This window comes from Rattus norvegicus, chromosome 10, assembly GCF_036323735.1.
Source record: "Rattus norvegicus strain BN/NHsdMcwi chromosome 10, GRCr8, whole genome shotgun sequence".
NCBI lineage: Eukaryota > Metazoa > Chordata > Mammalia > Rodentia > Muridae > Rattus > Rattus norvegicus.
Window position 1 is genome coordinate 82729551 of NC_086028.1, and position 17346 is coordinate 82746896.

The following is a 17346-nucleotide window of genomic DNA, read 5'->3' on the forward strand; positions in this document are numbered from 1 at the left end:
TCCTGGCCCAAACTAGAGAGAGCTATAGAAATGGCACAGAGGTTAAGCACATGTATTGCTGCTCTTGCAGAAGACCTGATTCAGTCTCCAGCACCCATGCATTACCACTTCCTTTAACTCCAGATGAACCAACACCTGACCTCTGTGGGCACCTGAATCTGCACACGCACAAGCACTCATGTGCGCATGCATGTAAACATAAAAAACAAGTTTAAAATCATATACATATACAAAATCTGAGTCACCAAATAAAACAAAAAGGCAACAATGTGAGAAAGATATCTGGGTTGTGTGTGGAAGGGAGATAAAAGAGAGAGAAATATGCTGTGTGTGTGTGAGTGAGTGTGTGTGTATGTGTGTGTGTGCGCGCGCGCACGTGCGCACGCGCATGCGTAACTGTCAAAGAACAAATTTCATAATATTTTAAAAACACAGGGTTGGGGATTTAGCTCAGTGGTAGAGTGCTTGCCTAGCAAGCGCAAGGCCCTGGGTTCGGTCCCCAGCTCCGAGAAAAAAGAAAAAAAAAAAACAAAAACAAAACACAACAAAACCAGTTGGACACTGTGGCATACACCTTGGGACATCACAGCACTCGGGAGGCAGAGGCAAGTCCATCTCTGTGAGTCTCAGATCAGCCTGGTTTCATATCATGAGTTTCAGGACAGCCAAAGTTACATAGAGAGATCATATCTCAAAAAACCCCAAAGGTGTAAGGTTTTTGGTAAGTAGGAAAGAAGGCAAAATCAAAGACAATCTGAAGCCAGTGCAGTAGCCAGCATCTAGCCCCATGCCTTGAAAGATTAAGGAAATCAAAGACTTTCTGTTCATAGCCCAGTGGGAGGACGCCAAACCCACCAAGATCAAGAACAAGGATTATGTGGAGTTCAAGGTTTGCTGCAGCAGGTACCTTTCTTTACAGCCTGGTCATCACAGATAAGTAGAAGGCAGCAACGATTAAACAAGCCCTGCCCTCTGGTTTGCAGTGAAGGAGTTGAAATGAACCAGATTAGTGCATTTGACTATTTAAAAACACCCTGAAAAGTCAATTTAAAAAGAAAAAAAGTGGAGATGTACTGTAGGTAAGATTGCAGGATAATTGCAAAGAAACGTGCACATATAAATGTAGATGTATATTTTGGTTCTGGTTTCTTTTTGGTAGGGTAGCACTGTGCAGCCCTGGAAGCTCGCAGATTCACTATGTGGCCTAAAACAAGAACAAGAGCAAATCTGATACTAAATTTCCTTACCTTGGTCTGTACATAGACATGAATATACGAGCACTCTCCAACCTATAGCCCTCATTCCCTCCTGTTCTTCCTGAAAGTCTCTTCTCACGATTACTAAGTGTATGTGTACACGGATGCAGGTTTGAGCAAATGCCCTCAGAGAAAGGACAGAGTGTCAGAACCTCTGTAGCTAGAGTTGTTTATTCAGCTGCTCAACGTGGGTGCTAGAAATCACCAAACTCTCTAAGAGCAGAATAGTCTGTCAAACAGTTACCCACATCTCCCCAGCCCTACTTATCTTCTTTATATTGGTAGAAATAATCCTGATATAAAATACAAATTCCAGGGGCTGGAGAGATGGCTCAGTGGTTAAGAGCACTGACTGCTCTTCCAGAGGTCCTGAGTTCAATTCCCAGCAACCACATGGTGGCTCACAACCATCTGTAATGGGATCTGATGCCCTCTTCTGGTGTGTCTGAAGACAGCGACAGTGTGTTCATATAAAATAAATAAATAAATCTTTAAAAAAAAAAATACAAATTCCAGGGCCAGGTGTGGTGGCACACTCCTTTAATGCCAGCCCTCAGAAGACAGAGGCAAGTAGATCTCTGAGTTTGAGGACAGTCTGGGCTATAAAGCTTGTTCTAGGACAGCCAGGGCAATCTAGACCTGTGTTGAAAAAAAATAAAAGAAAATAAAATGCCAAGAATAGCATTAGTGACAGCCATACATACCTCAAACTGTGTTACAGCAGCATAGCGCACCTCGCCGGCGGGGGTGGTATATCTACTTCTGTAGAAACCTTTCATTTTGTCGTTCAGTTCTCCAACAAAATCTATCTTTAAGGTTCCTGTACCTGTGATTGAAGATGAATACAGATCTTTTTATTGACATTTTAATAACATAGGTACCAAAATATGCCCTCAAGACTTATATTCAATAAGCTATTACAAATGTTCAAAGCATTCGTTTCCTTTCTCAAATACTCCTTTCGGCACTGGAGAGACTACTCTTCTGACTGATATGAATGGCAAACTAATCCTAAGTTTTATCTAGGGGGACTGCTTAGAAAGTAATTTCACTAACTCTCAAATTACCACAATATATGAAGAATAGGAAAGAAAACATTAAATGTCCGTGTTTCTGTGCATGGGACTTCTAAAAATGTTTATGAATAGTTTATAAAGTTGAAAGAATTGTCCCCTTTTGTACAAGAGAAAATCAAGGGAAAAAATGTTAAGTGAAAGTCCTTAAACTAGTAAGCAGCAAGAACACTTTCACCTACAACTTGTTCTCGGTCAATTACATCACGTCTTTAGCCTTTTTAAGATAACGTTAGCACACAAAATGTAGCCAATTACTCTACCACTAAGGACAATATTTGTTTGATCTAGATAGAACAATGATTGCATATTCTTGTAAGGAATTATAGGGAAGAGCAATTATATTTGATCAACTAAGATAGAAGGCTCACTCAATCATCTGAGTGTGAGCACTAGAGAGAAGTTACTAAGCTAAGCACAAACGTAACCTAAATACGCACCCTATTGTTTTAAAAGCAAAACCAGTTTTGCCCATATGTGTGACTTTTTGCTTAAAAAAAAAAAAAAAGTAGTACTATTTTTAGTAACAGAATGAAGACAATTCTATATCTAGTATTCAGCAGCTGAACTCAGATGCATGGCAAAATAGTCCACTGTACGTCCTACAGATCAAGTCACAACACATAAAGTACTTGGAAAAAATGTTGACTTTGGACTTGATCTGTCCGTGTGTTTACTTATAACAAGATCTAGAGTGTGTGAGTCTAAAGACAGGAGGAAAATGATTAGCCAATCAGACCAGACTATCATATCCTGATATTTCAAACTGTCAATGAAATGCTAAAAGTAATGATGTCTGACATTGATTCAATGTTGATTTTTTTTCTCCTTTGACATTAAATTTTTCTATGGCCTTAAAGTCAAATTTCATGCCTGACACTGAATTAGCTCTTCGGAAAGGTTCAAAGTCACACAAGTAGAAGTCTATATAACAGGCTTCTACTTAAAAACACGTGTGTCTGCCGTGTGGCTAAACTTATTTTCTCATGTGTCACTAAGTGATTCTGACAGTTAAGACAGAATTTTAGACTCCTTTAGCAAAGTAAGCACTAAAATAGTGTTGCATAAATAATCATGCTGCGAACAACACTGATGGTTTAACTAAAGCTCATCTGAATAGTTTTAAAACCAGACATCTGGTCTGTGATATCTCAAGGGACATTGAATATTTTCTGGTGTGTGTGTGTGCTAAGATGAACCCAGGGCATCATGAATAATGCTAAAAAGGTTCTCTGCCACTGAGCCATATCCCAAACTCCAGGGACTACTTTTTCTTTTAACAAGAATTACAGATTAGTAGGACAATAAGTAACAATATAGTTATGAGACTCTATAAGAATTATTAAAGATGGACACAAAGAATTAATAACTAATGCAAAAATGTAAGAAAATAACTAAGTGTTTTACTCTCTATTTTCTAGAGGAATTTACTGCTTTTTAAAGCAGATAATGTATTTACATTATTAAGGCTTTGCGAAGAAAACACAATAATTTTTAAAATTATTGGTGAAACTGGCAGCATGCTTTCCCTGTCACGGTGTTTTCTATTCTAACTCATATTCATAGTAAGTCTACTTTCAATTTCTCCTATTCGTAACAAAAGTGGACTTAAAACTCATAACTAAATAAGAAAGGCTGCTTACACTTTTACTTGGTTTTAAATCTCCAAGGCCATCAAACCATAACAAGATACTGACAGTGACCACTTCCAAAGAGTGGTTTACTAAACAAAATACAAAGTATTGGAAAGGATAATTACCTGAAATTCAAACAAAACACAAGTTAAAGATTTTTTAAAATCATTATTAAATTAGTTTCACATTACACAATACTAATCACAAAACATTACTATTAATGGAATTTTAAGGTGACTAGACAAAAAAGGACTTTTTGGCAAATTTCATTTATCAAATATCATGATGAACCAACAGGCAGTTGATCTTTAATTTTACACCTATTCATAAGGAACTACATTGTTTCCTCAATTAGATACTTAATATCAATAACCAACCTACTTATATTTGGATGGTAAACCTTTTAAAACATAAAGCCAGTTTAGCGGCTCACACCTTTAATCCCAGCACTAGGCAGATCTCTCTGAGTTTGAGGCCAGCCTGTCTCCATGGTTGAGACTTCTAGGTCAGCAAGAGCTGTAAATGAGACCTTCTCTCCAAAAACAACAAGAACAAAGAGCAAAGCAAGAAACAAACTATAAAATAATGATTAAAATTAAACAACTAAGATAATCACAACATCTATCAAAAACATAAATGTTGAAAGTTTAGGAAATTATAACTGCAAAACCTACATATCTTGAAGTAATTTAATAAGCTTACTAAAAGCTATAAAACTAAAAATCAATTTCTATAAAAGGAAAATGCTATAAACAATGTGTTTCTGTTCTTAAGCTTTCACCCCTTACAATGATTATGGGATATTAATCACTATTTCAGAATGATGCCAGTATCAGAGATGCTTTACTTGGCTGATAACTGGTACACTGTTAAGTTTGAAGAGACAAACACAAAGGCTACTGAAGACGTACGTCCTAAGATTATGTTCATTCAGAATTTACTCCATCTTCACTCAAGACCAGTTCTATGAACTGATAAAAATCAGAGTAGAGAACTTTTTCTTCAGATTTAGTTGTTTGTTTGTTTTTTTCTTTTTTGTTTTGTTTTTTTTTTTCGGAGCTGGGCCTGCAAGCGCTGTACCACTGAGCTAAATCCCCAACCCCCAAATTTAGTTGTTTTTATCTCTTCCAAATTCACAGATGTGAGGCAAGGCCTTTATTTAAAACAAAAATGACTGACTGATCCTGAAATCTTTGGTATAATATGGAAGTCAAGATTTTCCAATAAACATTATCACAGATATTCATAATTTAAAAATTAAAATTGTGTTGTTACTATTAGTGGGTAGAGACCTTCTAAATAGGGTGTTTTATTTTTATTGGAGTTTTTTTCTTTCTCTTTTAAATGGGGTCAGTTTTCTCCTTCTACCTCTACATAGGTTCTAGGGATTGGATTCAGGTCACCAGGTTTCTATGGCTAATGCCATTTACTCACTGGGGTATCATGTTGGCCCAATATTCATAATTTAATACAGTCACACTTGTGGGATTTACTATAGCTGGGAAGATGATCAGTAGTTAAGAGCACTGGCCACTCATCGAGAACTCAAGCTTGGCTCCCTGAAGTCACACGAGGTTCACAAGCACCTGTCCCTCCAGCACCAGCTTTCTGATCTCTATAGGCTCTACACACACATCACAGAGACACACACAAACGTCAAATACATTTTTTTAAAAAAAGAATTGTTCTATTAACTTAAAAAAAAACAAAAATTAAATTAGGTATTATATGTTTAAACTCAATTTCCAATAAAATATGAAGCAGATAAAAAACACTATTCTAATTTATAGTATATTACATATATGTAATTTCTCTGGTATTATTTGAAATGGCTTTTAACATTTATTAAAAATGATGCAGCCTAACCTAGTGGTGGTAGCTCATATGCCTTTATTCCAGCATTCGGGAGGCAGAAGAAAGCAGATCTTTGTGAGTTCAATCAAGGTCAGCCTGGTCTGCAGAGTGAGTTCCAGGGCAGCCAGGGCTACACAGAGAAACCTTGTCTCAGGAATAAAAGAATAATATAGTATGGAGCTAGAGAGATGGCTCGGCATTAAGAGTACAGGCTCCTCTTCAAAAGGGCTGGGATTTGAGTCCCAGCACTCACACGGCAGCTCACAACTGTGTGTAACTCCAGTTACAGAAGATCCGAGCCTTCTGGCCTCTTCAGGCACCAGGCACAGAAAATCATAAAGAGAAAACACCCATATACATAACATTATTTTTAAAAAAGTTTCAGGATATATAAATGACTACAAAACTATGGCAGTCTCTAGAGGCATAAGAAACTGGTCACTCTTGAGGGGCAAACTGAGGAGGACAAGGCAAGATTTCATCAGACAGCATATGAATCTTAAAACTAAGCAAGACTGTATCAAAGTAAATAAATCAGGGCTTGGGGTGTGAAAATGTGGCTCAGTGATGAAGGCATGTGTCCAACATGTGTAAGTTTTATGTTCAACTCCAAGTTGTTGGGGATAGGGACTCAATTCTGGGCTAAGGTTGGGCATATTGGCCACAAATTTAATCCCAGGACTCAGGAGGGAGAGGCACGGGGATATATGTGTTTGAGGCCAACATGGTGTGCTATTTACCATGTTCTAGCCCAGCCAGAGCTACATAGACTCTGCCTCACACAAAAGAAAACAATAAAGCAAACATACAACAAACTTGAGCAGGAGAAAATAGCATACCCCAGAACCCCAGCATTTGAAGGCAGAGACAAGTTCAAAACCTGCCTGGCTTACATATCAAGTTGGAGTCCCACGTATGATGCCCTGGGTTCAGTCCCTAATACTGTGAACAAAGAAGCAAACCAAAAAGCATGGTTGTGTAGCAGAGACACAGGCTTGTTTGCTCTGTCTAGTTCTGAACTGTTGTATTATGTATATGCTGCCCAGGATAGGCTGATCCTCACGGCACAACAATATAACTGGCTGGTAAGCTTCAGAGCCATCCTCCCATCTCGGTCCATCCATCTGCCTTTTTTTTCCCTCGGAGCTGTGGACCGAACCCAGGGCCTTAAGCGCTCTACCACTGAGCTAAATCCCCAACCCCCCATCTGCCTTTTTATCCGAGTTCTGTGGCTCCAACTTGGAATATTAGGACTGTGTGGAAGCAACCTGATCATCTCCTTAGCCCCTGTTTTAATATTTATGACCCTTCATTTTTACTCAACTGTTCTTACACTGTGTGTGTGTGTGTGTGTGTGTGTGTGTGTGTGTGTGTGTGTGTGTGTGTGTGTGTGTATGTATGTAGAAAAATCTTTCTGCCAAGTGGTCTTGGAGACCAAACTCAGGTTGTCAGGATTTCCCCCCCCACCCCCCGCCCCGGAGCTGAGGACTGAACCCAGGGCCTTAAGCGCTCTACCATTTTTTTTTTAATATTTTATTTAATGCACGCTAGTGTTCTGCTTGCTTGTACACTGCCTGGAACTGGAGTTGCTAGACAGTCATACAAGTGCTGGGAATTGAACCTGAGTCCTTTGGAAGAACACCCAGTGTTCCTAGCCACTGAGCCATGTCTCCAGCCCTTGTCAGGCTTCTTGTACATAGCAAACCTTTGTTTTCTTACACTTCTTTTCTTCTTCCCTGTTAGTGGCAATGGGGACTAAACCCAAATCCTTGGGCAGGACAGAAAGTTTGAACACTAGCTACATCCACATCCTTTTTGTTTACTTGTGCTTGATGTTAAGTTGGTGAATTTTCGGTCTTTTTAACTAAATATGCTGCTTGTATAGTGTTTTACTTATATCCCATGTTTTCATATATGGCAAATTTCTTTTCCAGTTCTAAATGTTTTATTTGCTTTTGCCGCTTATTTTAGATGGAATCTTACTAGATTAACCAACCTGGTCTTAAACTCCCTGGCTCAAATAATTATCTCATTCCAACATCTTAAATAGCCAGGATTACAAATCCATGCCATAGGGATTGGGGATTTAGCTCAGTGGTAGAGCGCTTGCCTAGCAAGCCCAAGGCCCTGGGTTCGGTCCCCAGCTCCGGGGAAAAAAAAGAAAAAAAAAAAAAAAAAAAAGAAAAAACAAACAAATCCATGCCATTATGTCTGGCCGTTTCTAACTGTTTTCTTCCCGGCTGATTTTCAGTACTGGGGCTATACTATGCCTTACACATTCTGAAAAGTATTCTGCCAACTTAACTTTCCTAACAAGTTTTGACTCAATTATTTTAAATATGTGAAAAAGAAATTTTTGTGCTATTTTTGGGGAGAGAGGTTGTTGTTGTTATTGGTTTTGTGTGTGTGTTTTGTTGTTGTTTTTGAAACATGGTTTCTCTATGTTGGCCTCCAACTCAGAGATCCCCCTGCCTCTGCCTCCTGAGTACTGGGATTAAAGCTGTGCACAATGCCAAGCTGTGGTATTGATTTCTAACGTCACAGTAGCAACAGAGAATATAGTCCCCGAATGAGGGCTGGGGTGATGGCTCAGTGGTTAGTATCACTGGCAGCTCTTCCAAGTGACCCAGTTTTGATTTCCAGCCCTCACATGGCACACAACCACCTGCAAATCCAGTTCCAGGGAATCGGTCTATCTCTTCTGGCTTCCACTGGCAGCAGGCACATATTTAGTGCTCAGACATACATGTAGACAAAACACTCATACACATAAAATTACTTGTTTTGATTTTGTTGTTTTGAACAAGATCTCTATGTAGTCCTGGCTATCCAGGAGCTCACTATGTCGGCCACAATGACGTCAAACTCAAACAGGTCCTACTACCTTTGCTGTTCACCCCCTCAACACCCAGTGCTGGGATTTAAGGCCTGTGCCATCAAGGCCTAGCCTAAAATTACTCTAGTTTTATCAACTAACAGTTCGTAGTTTTAAACTGATACAATAGCCCCAGGCTTATCTATAAACCTAGCCAGTGTGCCCTTAACTCTCCAAAAGCACCCAGCAGCCAATGGTTTTAACTCTCATTTCTAAACACTTGCTTATATAACTGTATTCACCTTTTAAAATGTTCATTTACGTACATAGATATTTCTCTTGCCTGTGTATATGTATATTCCATGTGTGCCTGGTGCCCCTGAAAGCCATAAAGAACATATGATACCCTAGAACTGGAATTACAGACAGCTATACTCTCACACAAATTCATGGTTTGACTAAATACAGAATTCCAAGTTGAAAATTAGAGTCACCTAGTATTTTAAACAATCATTTATTATAGTTTCCATTGTTCCTAAGGAAAGTCTAGTAGAGGGTAGGGATGCTTGTCTATCATGTACAAAGCCTTAAGTCTGACTCCAAGCACCCTATCAGAGCTGCCTGCTGGCCTGTAACCCCAGCACTTGAGATGGAGGAGGCAGGAGGAACAGAAGTCTAAGGCTACCCTTGGTCAGAGTGTTTGAGGCCAATCGGGGCTACATGACACCTTGTTTCAAAAAATAAAACAAGTCTAGTGCTAATCTGATTCCTAAACTTTGACGGCATGTGCCAGCCTCCATCCCATCCCAACAGAAATTCTCTTAAAGCTTCACTTTATTCCTAAGGCACTAAAATCTGCTTTGGGATGCAATTTTTTTTTTAATATTTTCTCAATCAATCTCTCTCCAAAGAAATATTTTATAAACTAAAAGCTCCTGTGTTTAACTCAAAGAGTTATTTAAATTTATTCACTTAAAAAAAATTTTTTTTATCTTTTTGAGATAGGGTTTCTCTGTGTAACCCTGGCTGTCCTGGAACTCACTCAATAGACCAGCCTTTAACTAAGAGCTCTGCCTGCCTCTGCCTCCTGAGTGCTGGAAATAAAACTGTACACAAAACACCACCCAGCCCTGTACTATTTTAAACATATGATCCATCAACTTGAATATGTGCACGCATATACTTTTTAAGTGTGTTATAATTAGTACTTTATTATGTTAAAAAGAATTTATAAACTTATTGTTAAATACACTTTGCTATACTAATGTGTCAAAATGAATCTCAGTGTTGGACAAATATATTAATTCTAATTCTTTCACCAACACATGAAATGTCTTGATAAATACTCTTTTAGGTATAAAATACTTTTGTTATGACTTTTTCTTAGAGTATCTTCATATATTCATAACAGTGACAGCTGGTTTTTTCTTCCTTTTCTTTTCTGTTTTTTGTTGGACAAGCTGGTTTTCAAAGTATTTACATGGATTTATCTCTAAGTAGTATACAGAGACATTTGTTTATTATCAAGAATCTTTTTCATTTAAGATTTATTTCTGGGGTTGGGGATTTAGCTCAGTGGTAGAGCACTTGCCTAGCAAGCGCAAGGCCCTGGGTTCGGTCCTCAGCTCCGGGGGGGAAAAAAAAAAAAAAGATTTCTATTTGTGAGGGCTGGGAAGAGCAGGGAGTGGAAGAGGAAAAGAGAGAGGAATCAGAGGGCAGGAACCAAACTTAGTCCTGTGGAAGAGTGACAAGTACTCTTAACCACTGAGCCATCTCTCAGTCCGCATTAAACTTCAGTTTACATGACAAGAAAAAACTGGTTTAGTATTATAGTAACTTATTTTGATATCTCTGATTACTAGGAAACTAAATACATTTAAGTTATTTATACTTTTTCTGTATGATCTCTCCTTTTCCTTCATCTACTTATTTATCAAATTTCTAGAGCTTTCCTAATTGATTTGGGGATAATTTCTTCTATATTCTTTGTACTTTTATGTCAAGTAATAGTAACATCATACTAACAAATCTTCCTTTCTGTGCTCTCACTAGTAAAATTTCTCTTGTTCTGGTTGTACACTAAAATGCTATGTGAAACATTCTCCTCAGAGATTTCAATCAGCATCAGATGGAGGGAGCTCCTGAAATGTATTTTTAACAAACAGAAACTGAAGGCTATACATCTTATTATATAGCAAACAATCTTTAGTTTTTCATAGTTTTCTGTTTAAGTAAAACACAAAAGACAAAAAAATTTGAAACTTTTATTCTCAAAATTCAGAATGTTTAAGGGGGAAGAAAAGCTCTTAACATTTTAATCTGTAAGCAATAACAGTGGAAGAAATGAGCTGATTCCTTTGGAACAGTAAAATGCATTCTCTCTCATAGGATTTCACAAAAGATACGCTTCTTACCTGTTTGGAGAGTACTAGGAAAAGACAAGGTGACTTTCTCATCTTCATTCTGATAGTTAAATCCTGTCGCATGGATTTCTGGAAAGAAGAAGAGAAAAATTATTTCACAAATCTGAGTGCTGAAAGGAACAAATCCCCAGTGCTGCAGTTAAGAGCTCTAACAACGTCTAAAATGAATGACTGTTCTCGTTTGTGAGACAGACCTGGCTCTACTGCCCAGGCTGATCTGACCTGTGGAAAATGTAACATTCTCCATTTAATAAATCAAGTTTCAATAATGAGTAAAACAAGATCCTTAAAAAATAATTACACATGGGGCTGGAGAGATGGCTCAGTGGTTAAAAGCACCAGATGCTCTTTCAGAGGTCATGGGTTCAATTCCCAGCACCCACATGGCAGTTCACAACTGTCTTTTTTTTTTTTCTTTTTTTTCCTTTTTTTCGGAGCTGGGGACCGAACCCAGGGCCTTGCGCTTGCTAAGCAAGCGCTCTACCACTGAGCTAAATCCCCAACCCCCACAACTGTCTTATAACACCAGTTCCAGGGGATTTGACCCCCTCACACAGCCATACATGCAAACAAAACAGCAATGCACAGAAAATATAAATAAAGCATTAAATAAATAATAATAATGTGGGCTGCTGAGATGGTCTATAGGTAAAGGCACTTGCCGCACAAGTCTGGTAATATTAGTTCAGAATTCTCAGAACCCATGTAGATGTACCAACTCCACAACACTTTCTATAACCAACACAAGAACACACAATTTTTAAAAATTATATTTCTTTATAAATTTGTCATCTTTGGTGATATGAAGGAAATAGGGTCACTACAAATGATATATTTTATTTTTTATTTATTCATTTATACTGTCCTCATCTTTTTCTGAGATAGGGTCTTGCTATATAGCAAGACTGTACTGGAACTAGGAATTATTTTGCCACAGCTTCCAAAGTTCTAACAGTTTTGCCAGAATTACAGAAATGTTCATTCTAATTCTTACATAACGATATTACTTTCTATGCTGCATCTGTGCAGCACAAATCTTCAGAAGATTACTACATTGTCAAGAGTTCATTGTTAGAAATATCATGGAAGTCTTGCACCTCTCTCCCCAAAGTAGATAATGTAAACTAAGAAAGAAATCACACTTTTCTGGATTCTGTGCTCTTATATTTTGCAAAAATAAATAAGAACCTGTACAGATATTAGAACTCCAATTATTTATCCTCTACCACCCAGAAGTGAAAAGAAACTGCTAACTTTAGTACTGCTTAAGGAAGCTTACTTAACACATTAATAAGCCATAAGCCGGGCTGGAGAGATGGCTCAGTGGTTAAGAGCACTGACTGCTCTTCCAGAGGTCCTGAGTTCAATTCCCAGCAACCACATGGTGGCTCACAACCATCTGTAATGAGATCTGGTGCCCTCTTCTGGCCTGCAGTCACATATGCAGGCAGAATGCTGTACATAAAATAAATAAATAAATCTTAAAAAAAAAAAAAAAAAAGCCATAAGCCAGTTCCAACCAACACATCCCAAGTTCACCCCTAATAAAAATGATGGGCATATAGATGGGGCCTTAAGCATGTAAAAATCTCTCTCTCTCTCTCTCTCTCTCTCTCTCTCTCTCTCTCTCTCACACACACACACACACACACACACACACACACACACACACACACACACACACTACCAATTCAAACCCATTATAATGACTATAGTCAAACTTACAGACATATCTAGGGAGGCTTAGAGAACTGAAGAGCAGGTACATTGCTGGAAGAATATGTAAGGGTGCACACCGAGTAGACAGTTTATTACTTCATCAAAAGGTTAAACACACAGTTGCCTTATTTATGGTGGGCAATCACATTCCCATGAGTGTTTTCATTCTCCCGCTCTCTCTGTCTACACAAAGACATGTAAATGACCACAATTATAATGGCTCCAATGTAGGGCTTCTGTCATTGACTGTCCATAACTAATGAATAGATAAAATGTGGTAGTGTCCAAAATCAATTGTTATTCAGCAATGAACAGTGTGGTGCTGTGCTACAGACGGCTCCATGGGTAAAGGTACACCACCATACCTGACAACTTGAGCTAGACACCCACATGGTGGAAAGAGAGGACCAATTCCTGAAAGCTGTCTCTGACCACCACAAATACATTACGGGGTGTATGCCACCACCCTTTCCAAATAAACCAAGTTAGACAAGTAGAATCAGAAGCTCAAGGCAAGCCCTGGATTTATTATAGGTTTGAGGCCAGCCTAAACTACATGAAAAAAATGTCTCTAACAAAATTTTTTTTTTAAATAAATGAGTGGTGAATTGAGGGGACATGGGCAATGACTTCTAATGAGTACTTTCTTCTTGGAGCTTTGAAGTGTTGATTGGGTCTGTTGATGGTCACACAAAGCCTGAGGACAATCTAAAGCTGAAACATAGGTTGTACCTTATTCATTCTTAAAATGAATGACTTCATGAGGCAGCACTCCTGCAGTTTCAGGTTAGGTGTACCTACAGGCATGAGCCACACCCTTATGTGCTTTAAGTCGGCTAGCAGAATTACAAACATGTCTGTATTATCACTATGGTTCATACGTGTGTGTAAAACTAAAACCTTTACAAAGCCAAAAAACAGTTAAGTTCGGACTATGAAGGAGTTTCAGCAATCCTCTGAGTAAAGCTTCCTCACTGTAGATAAGGAAAATGGAAAATGAAAAACAGAGTTAAGGATTTGATGAAGACTGCATGGCTAAACTAGAAGTCAGTAGTCTTCTTGTATCTATTTCTAAGATGCTTTTTGCTATCATAAAATTTCTTCTAAATTTAAGCAGATATCCAAAATTTGGTATAGAGAGAATTGTTCTCTACTAAACCAAAAACTAAAAATGTGTTGTAAAGTAATTCCCTAAAATACTATTCAAATAACCTGAAGGGAAGGCAGTCACCACCTCAATGACTAGAAATGTCCCTCTACCAGGTGTGGTGGCCCACAGCAGCAATCCTAGCACTTGGGAGGCCAAGGCAGGAAGATCATGATGAGTTTGGGGACAGCCTAGAATGACAGTGAGATAGTATCTCAAACGATCAAACAAAAAACAATATTCTTTTGTCTGTGTGTACATGTGCACTGGAGACCAAGGGGAACATTAGGTGTCTTCCTGGATCAGTCTCCAACTCAGGTTTTGTGTCAGTCTCTTATTGAACCTGCAGCACATGATCTGGCTAGGTTGGCAGGCCAATGATCTCCAAGTCCACTTTTATGTGAACGCTGTAGATCTGAAATCAAACGCACAACTATGTAGCAATTACTAAGACACCTCCCCAGCCAAAGTTCTTTTCTAAGAGGAAATGATATTCTTGTAGCTCTGAGCTATTGTGATCAAGGATTACTAAAACCAATTTGCTCTTATAAACTACAGAGACACTTCAAACTGCAGGCTAGTAAAACACTGAAGAATAGAGCGTGAGACTACAACGGTCCGGGACTCCACTCCATCCCACAGTGCATACTTCCAACTGTAAGTACACCAGGCTTCATAACTACCAGGGCACCAAATCCCCTCTAAAGTTTTCTCTGAAAAGAAAGTAGCCATGTATTTGAATTCTCTTAGAATATCTTGAATTATTAGAGCTATTTCACTCCTTTTATGTTTAATGACTGTAAGTAGAGCATCCTTAGCCCCAAATCAAAGTCTTGTGATGCACTGAGGTTCAGGAACCCTAACATAAATGGCCAAAGCAAAAATGAAAAGGTACTCAACATTAGTAGTCATCAAGGAAATACAAACTCAAACCACCACCACCGACCATTACACTGGCATGGTTCAGCTTTTCTAGAGGGGCAACAAAAAATGTTACCTAAAATTAATGTTGATGCAAACGTTCTCGAACCAACCTTAGGGTTCCCATGTCTGCTTGGCAGTTCTTCCTCCAACTATGTAAAGGCTGTAGAGTCTTCAGATGTAACTCCCTCTTTAAAGAGCTGTTCTATGGCTTCTAAGAACAACTCTTCACAGGGATGGGAGTGTGTAGATCTGGTGCTTCTTTTTATATGCATGAAGCCCTGGGTCCCCCCCCACACACACACACTAACATGGGGCATGGTGGTAAGTGGCTGTCCCAGGACTTGGGAGGCAGATACAGTTCAGAATTTCAATGTCAATCACAACTACATTGTAAAAGTAGTGTTTTTTAAGGAGCCATTTGACTCCCCACTCCCCAAGCTATTTAATGTGTATAAGTTCGCCACCACCAACATACCAGAAGAGAGCATCAAAGAGGGCATCAGATCCCATTACAGATAGTTGTGAGTCACCATGTGGTGGCTGGGAATTTAATTCAGGACCTCTGGAATTGCAGCCAGTGCTCTCTCTTAATTGCTGGGCCATCTCTCCAGCCACATAAAAGTAACTTTTTATTCTCCAATATTAGACTTACTGCCTCTGTCTGCTAGCTTAGGCCTAGTCCTGGGAGCTTCTGTCTTCCATATAATCTTATCTAGGCCTAGAATGTTTTCAGCCTCTGAGACGTACTACTGAATAAGAACAACCTTTCAGTCCCCAGCTCCGAAAAAAAGAGGGGAAAAAAAAAAAGAACAACCTTTCTAATTCTTTCTGAACTCTGGCTGGCTGGTCAATCAGTTGTTCCGACTCAAAATTCTCCATAGCAACTGACTCAATCTGGCTTCTCATGCCGCTCTGACTTTTTGCTCTTCTTGGCCTCAAACTAACTCTGACAATCTATTCTAATCTGGCTCCTCATCCTCTGGCTCATTTCTGTCTTCACCTATATCTAGCTTATTCTCTCTTTAATCTATCTCTATAAAACTGTCTCTTCTCCCTCCCTCCCTCCCTCTTCCCATTCTTTCCACTGCTCTCATAAAGTAACTTCTTTTTCCTCTCCTAGTGGGCTTATCCTATTCTGCCAAATCTTCCTCTGATTCGTCACTTTGTCTGCTACCCAATTAGATATCACTTTCAAACATATGTGTTTGCTTCTACAAACTAGCGTTACCTTCATTGTTTGCGATTAGTGTGTACTAAGGGAGTGTTTTGTACTCGAGCAGGAGAGATTAAAGATGTGTGCTAAAGGTTGAGCCACACGAGAAATAGAAACAGGATTTTTTCAGTAAATAACACAGCTCAGGGTTCACAGTATGATCAAATATACTGCAACACTACATGGTGAGTTCAAAGCCAACCTTGGCTAAATAAGACCCAAATCAAAAAAAAAAAAAAAAAAAAAAAAAAGGTATCCTCATTGTAGATATCCCTTTTCTTCCCTGTCTGTCTCTGTCTCTCTCTGTATATGTCTCTCTCTCCTTTAATACTACTTTATTCTGCATGTTTTCTTGTTGCCTATTAGGATATAATAACCTATCAGTATTTGAGATTTTACCAATGGTCCTAGCTCATAACTTCATCCACAAAGTAGGTCTCAACTAATTAGGCATAAGGTAACCCTGTCTGTCTCTGCTGCCACAATTTCACACAATGTCATGTCTGGTACACCGGAGGCAGGGATGCTAGATTGCGATACCAAGACGAATCTGGCCAGGCTTTCCTGGATTTCCTTACCAACTCCATTAGCATTAGCTAAGCAAGTCTTTTTATAAATAAATAAATAAATAAATAATAAATAAATAAATAAATAAATAAATACCTCAAAAGGTAAAAGTTCAGAGAGCTTCCAGACAGAGAAATTCCTAGAGAAGGATGAACTTTTCCCCAATATTGTTTTGGCTTGTTTTAAGAATCTATCTTACTATGTAGCCAGATTGGCTTTAAATTCGCAGAGATCTACCTGCCTCTGCCTCCTAAGTGCTGGGAGCACAGGCTTGCCCCACCATGCCTGGTACTGCATACGGTGCCACCTGTATCCTTTATAATAAGCCAGGAAACAACTCCCTGAGACCTGTGAGCTGCTAAAACACAGTCATCAAAACTGAAGAGGTGGCTGTAAGGAGGTGGATGTGAGGAGGTGGAGTGGTTGGGAGATGAAAAGCACAGGTAGAAATCACTCAGGTTTTGTAACCGATATCTGAAGAGAAGGACCACAAATATCTTGGGATCTGAACTCTCCACGATGGGACTATCTACAGGTAGACTGTGTCAGAGCAAAATTGGTCTAGATGACACCCAGCTGGTGTCCCTTTTGCTGAATTGCTTGCTTGCTTTCTGGGGGTAAGGAGACCCATGCTTTTTGAGATTACAGTTTCCTGTCTTGCAGTATGATATAGAGCATTTATTTTCCCAAATAAAATATGACTACCAAGAAAGAATGTTGA

General features: G+C 38.9%; 1 protein-coding gene across 3 annotated transcripts in view; it reads right to left on the minus strand.

Moving 5' to 3' along the window:
• Positions 1 to 17346, minus strand: part of Npepps (aminopeptidase puromycin sensitive) — an 82495-nt gene that overhangs the window by 41682 nt on the left and 23467 nt on the right. For 2 of the 3 annotated variants that reach the window (NM_080395.1, XM_017597478.2), the window contains exons 3-4: positions 11047 to 11124; positions 1961 to 2082 (exon numbers count right to left, since the gene is read on the minus strand). In NM_080395.1, the coding sequence (NP_536320.1) occupies positions 1961 to 2082; positions 11047 to 11124 (200 nt within the window). Of the gene's footprint in view, positions 1 to 1960; positions 2083 to 3972; positions 4079 to 11046; positions 11125 to 17346 lie in introns of those variants that run through there. The other variant, XM_039086657.2, reaches the window with a different exon arrangement.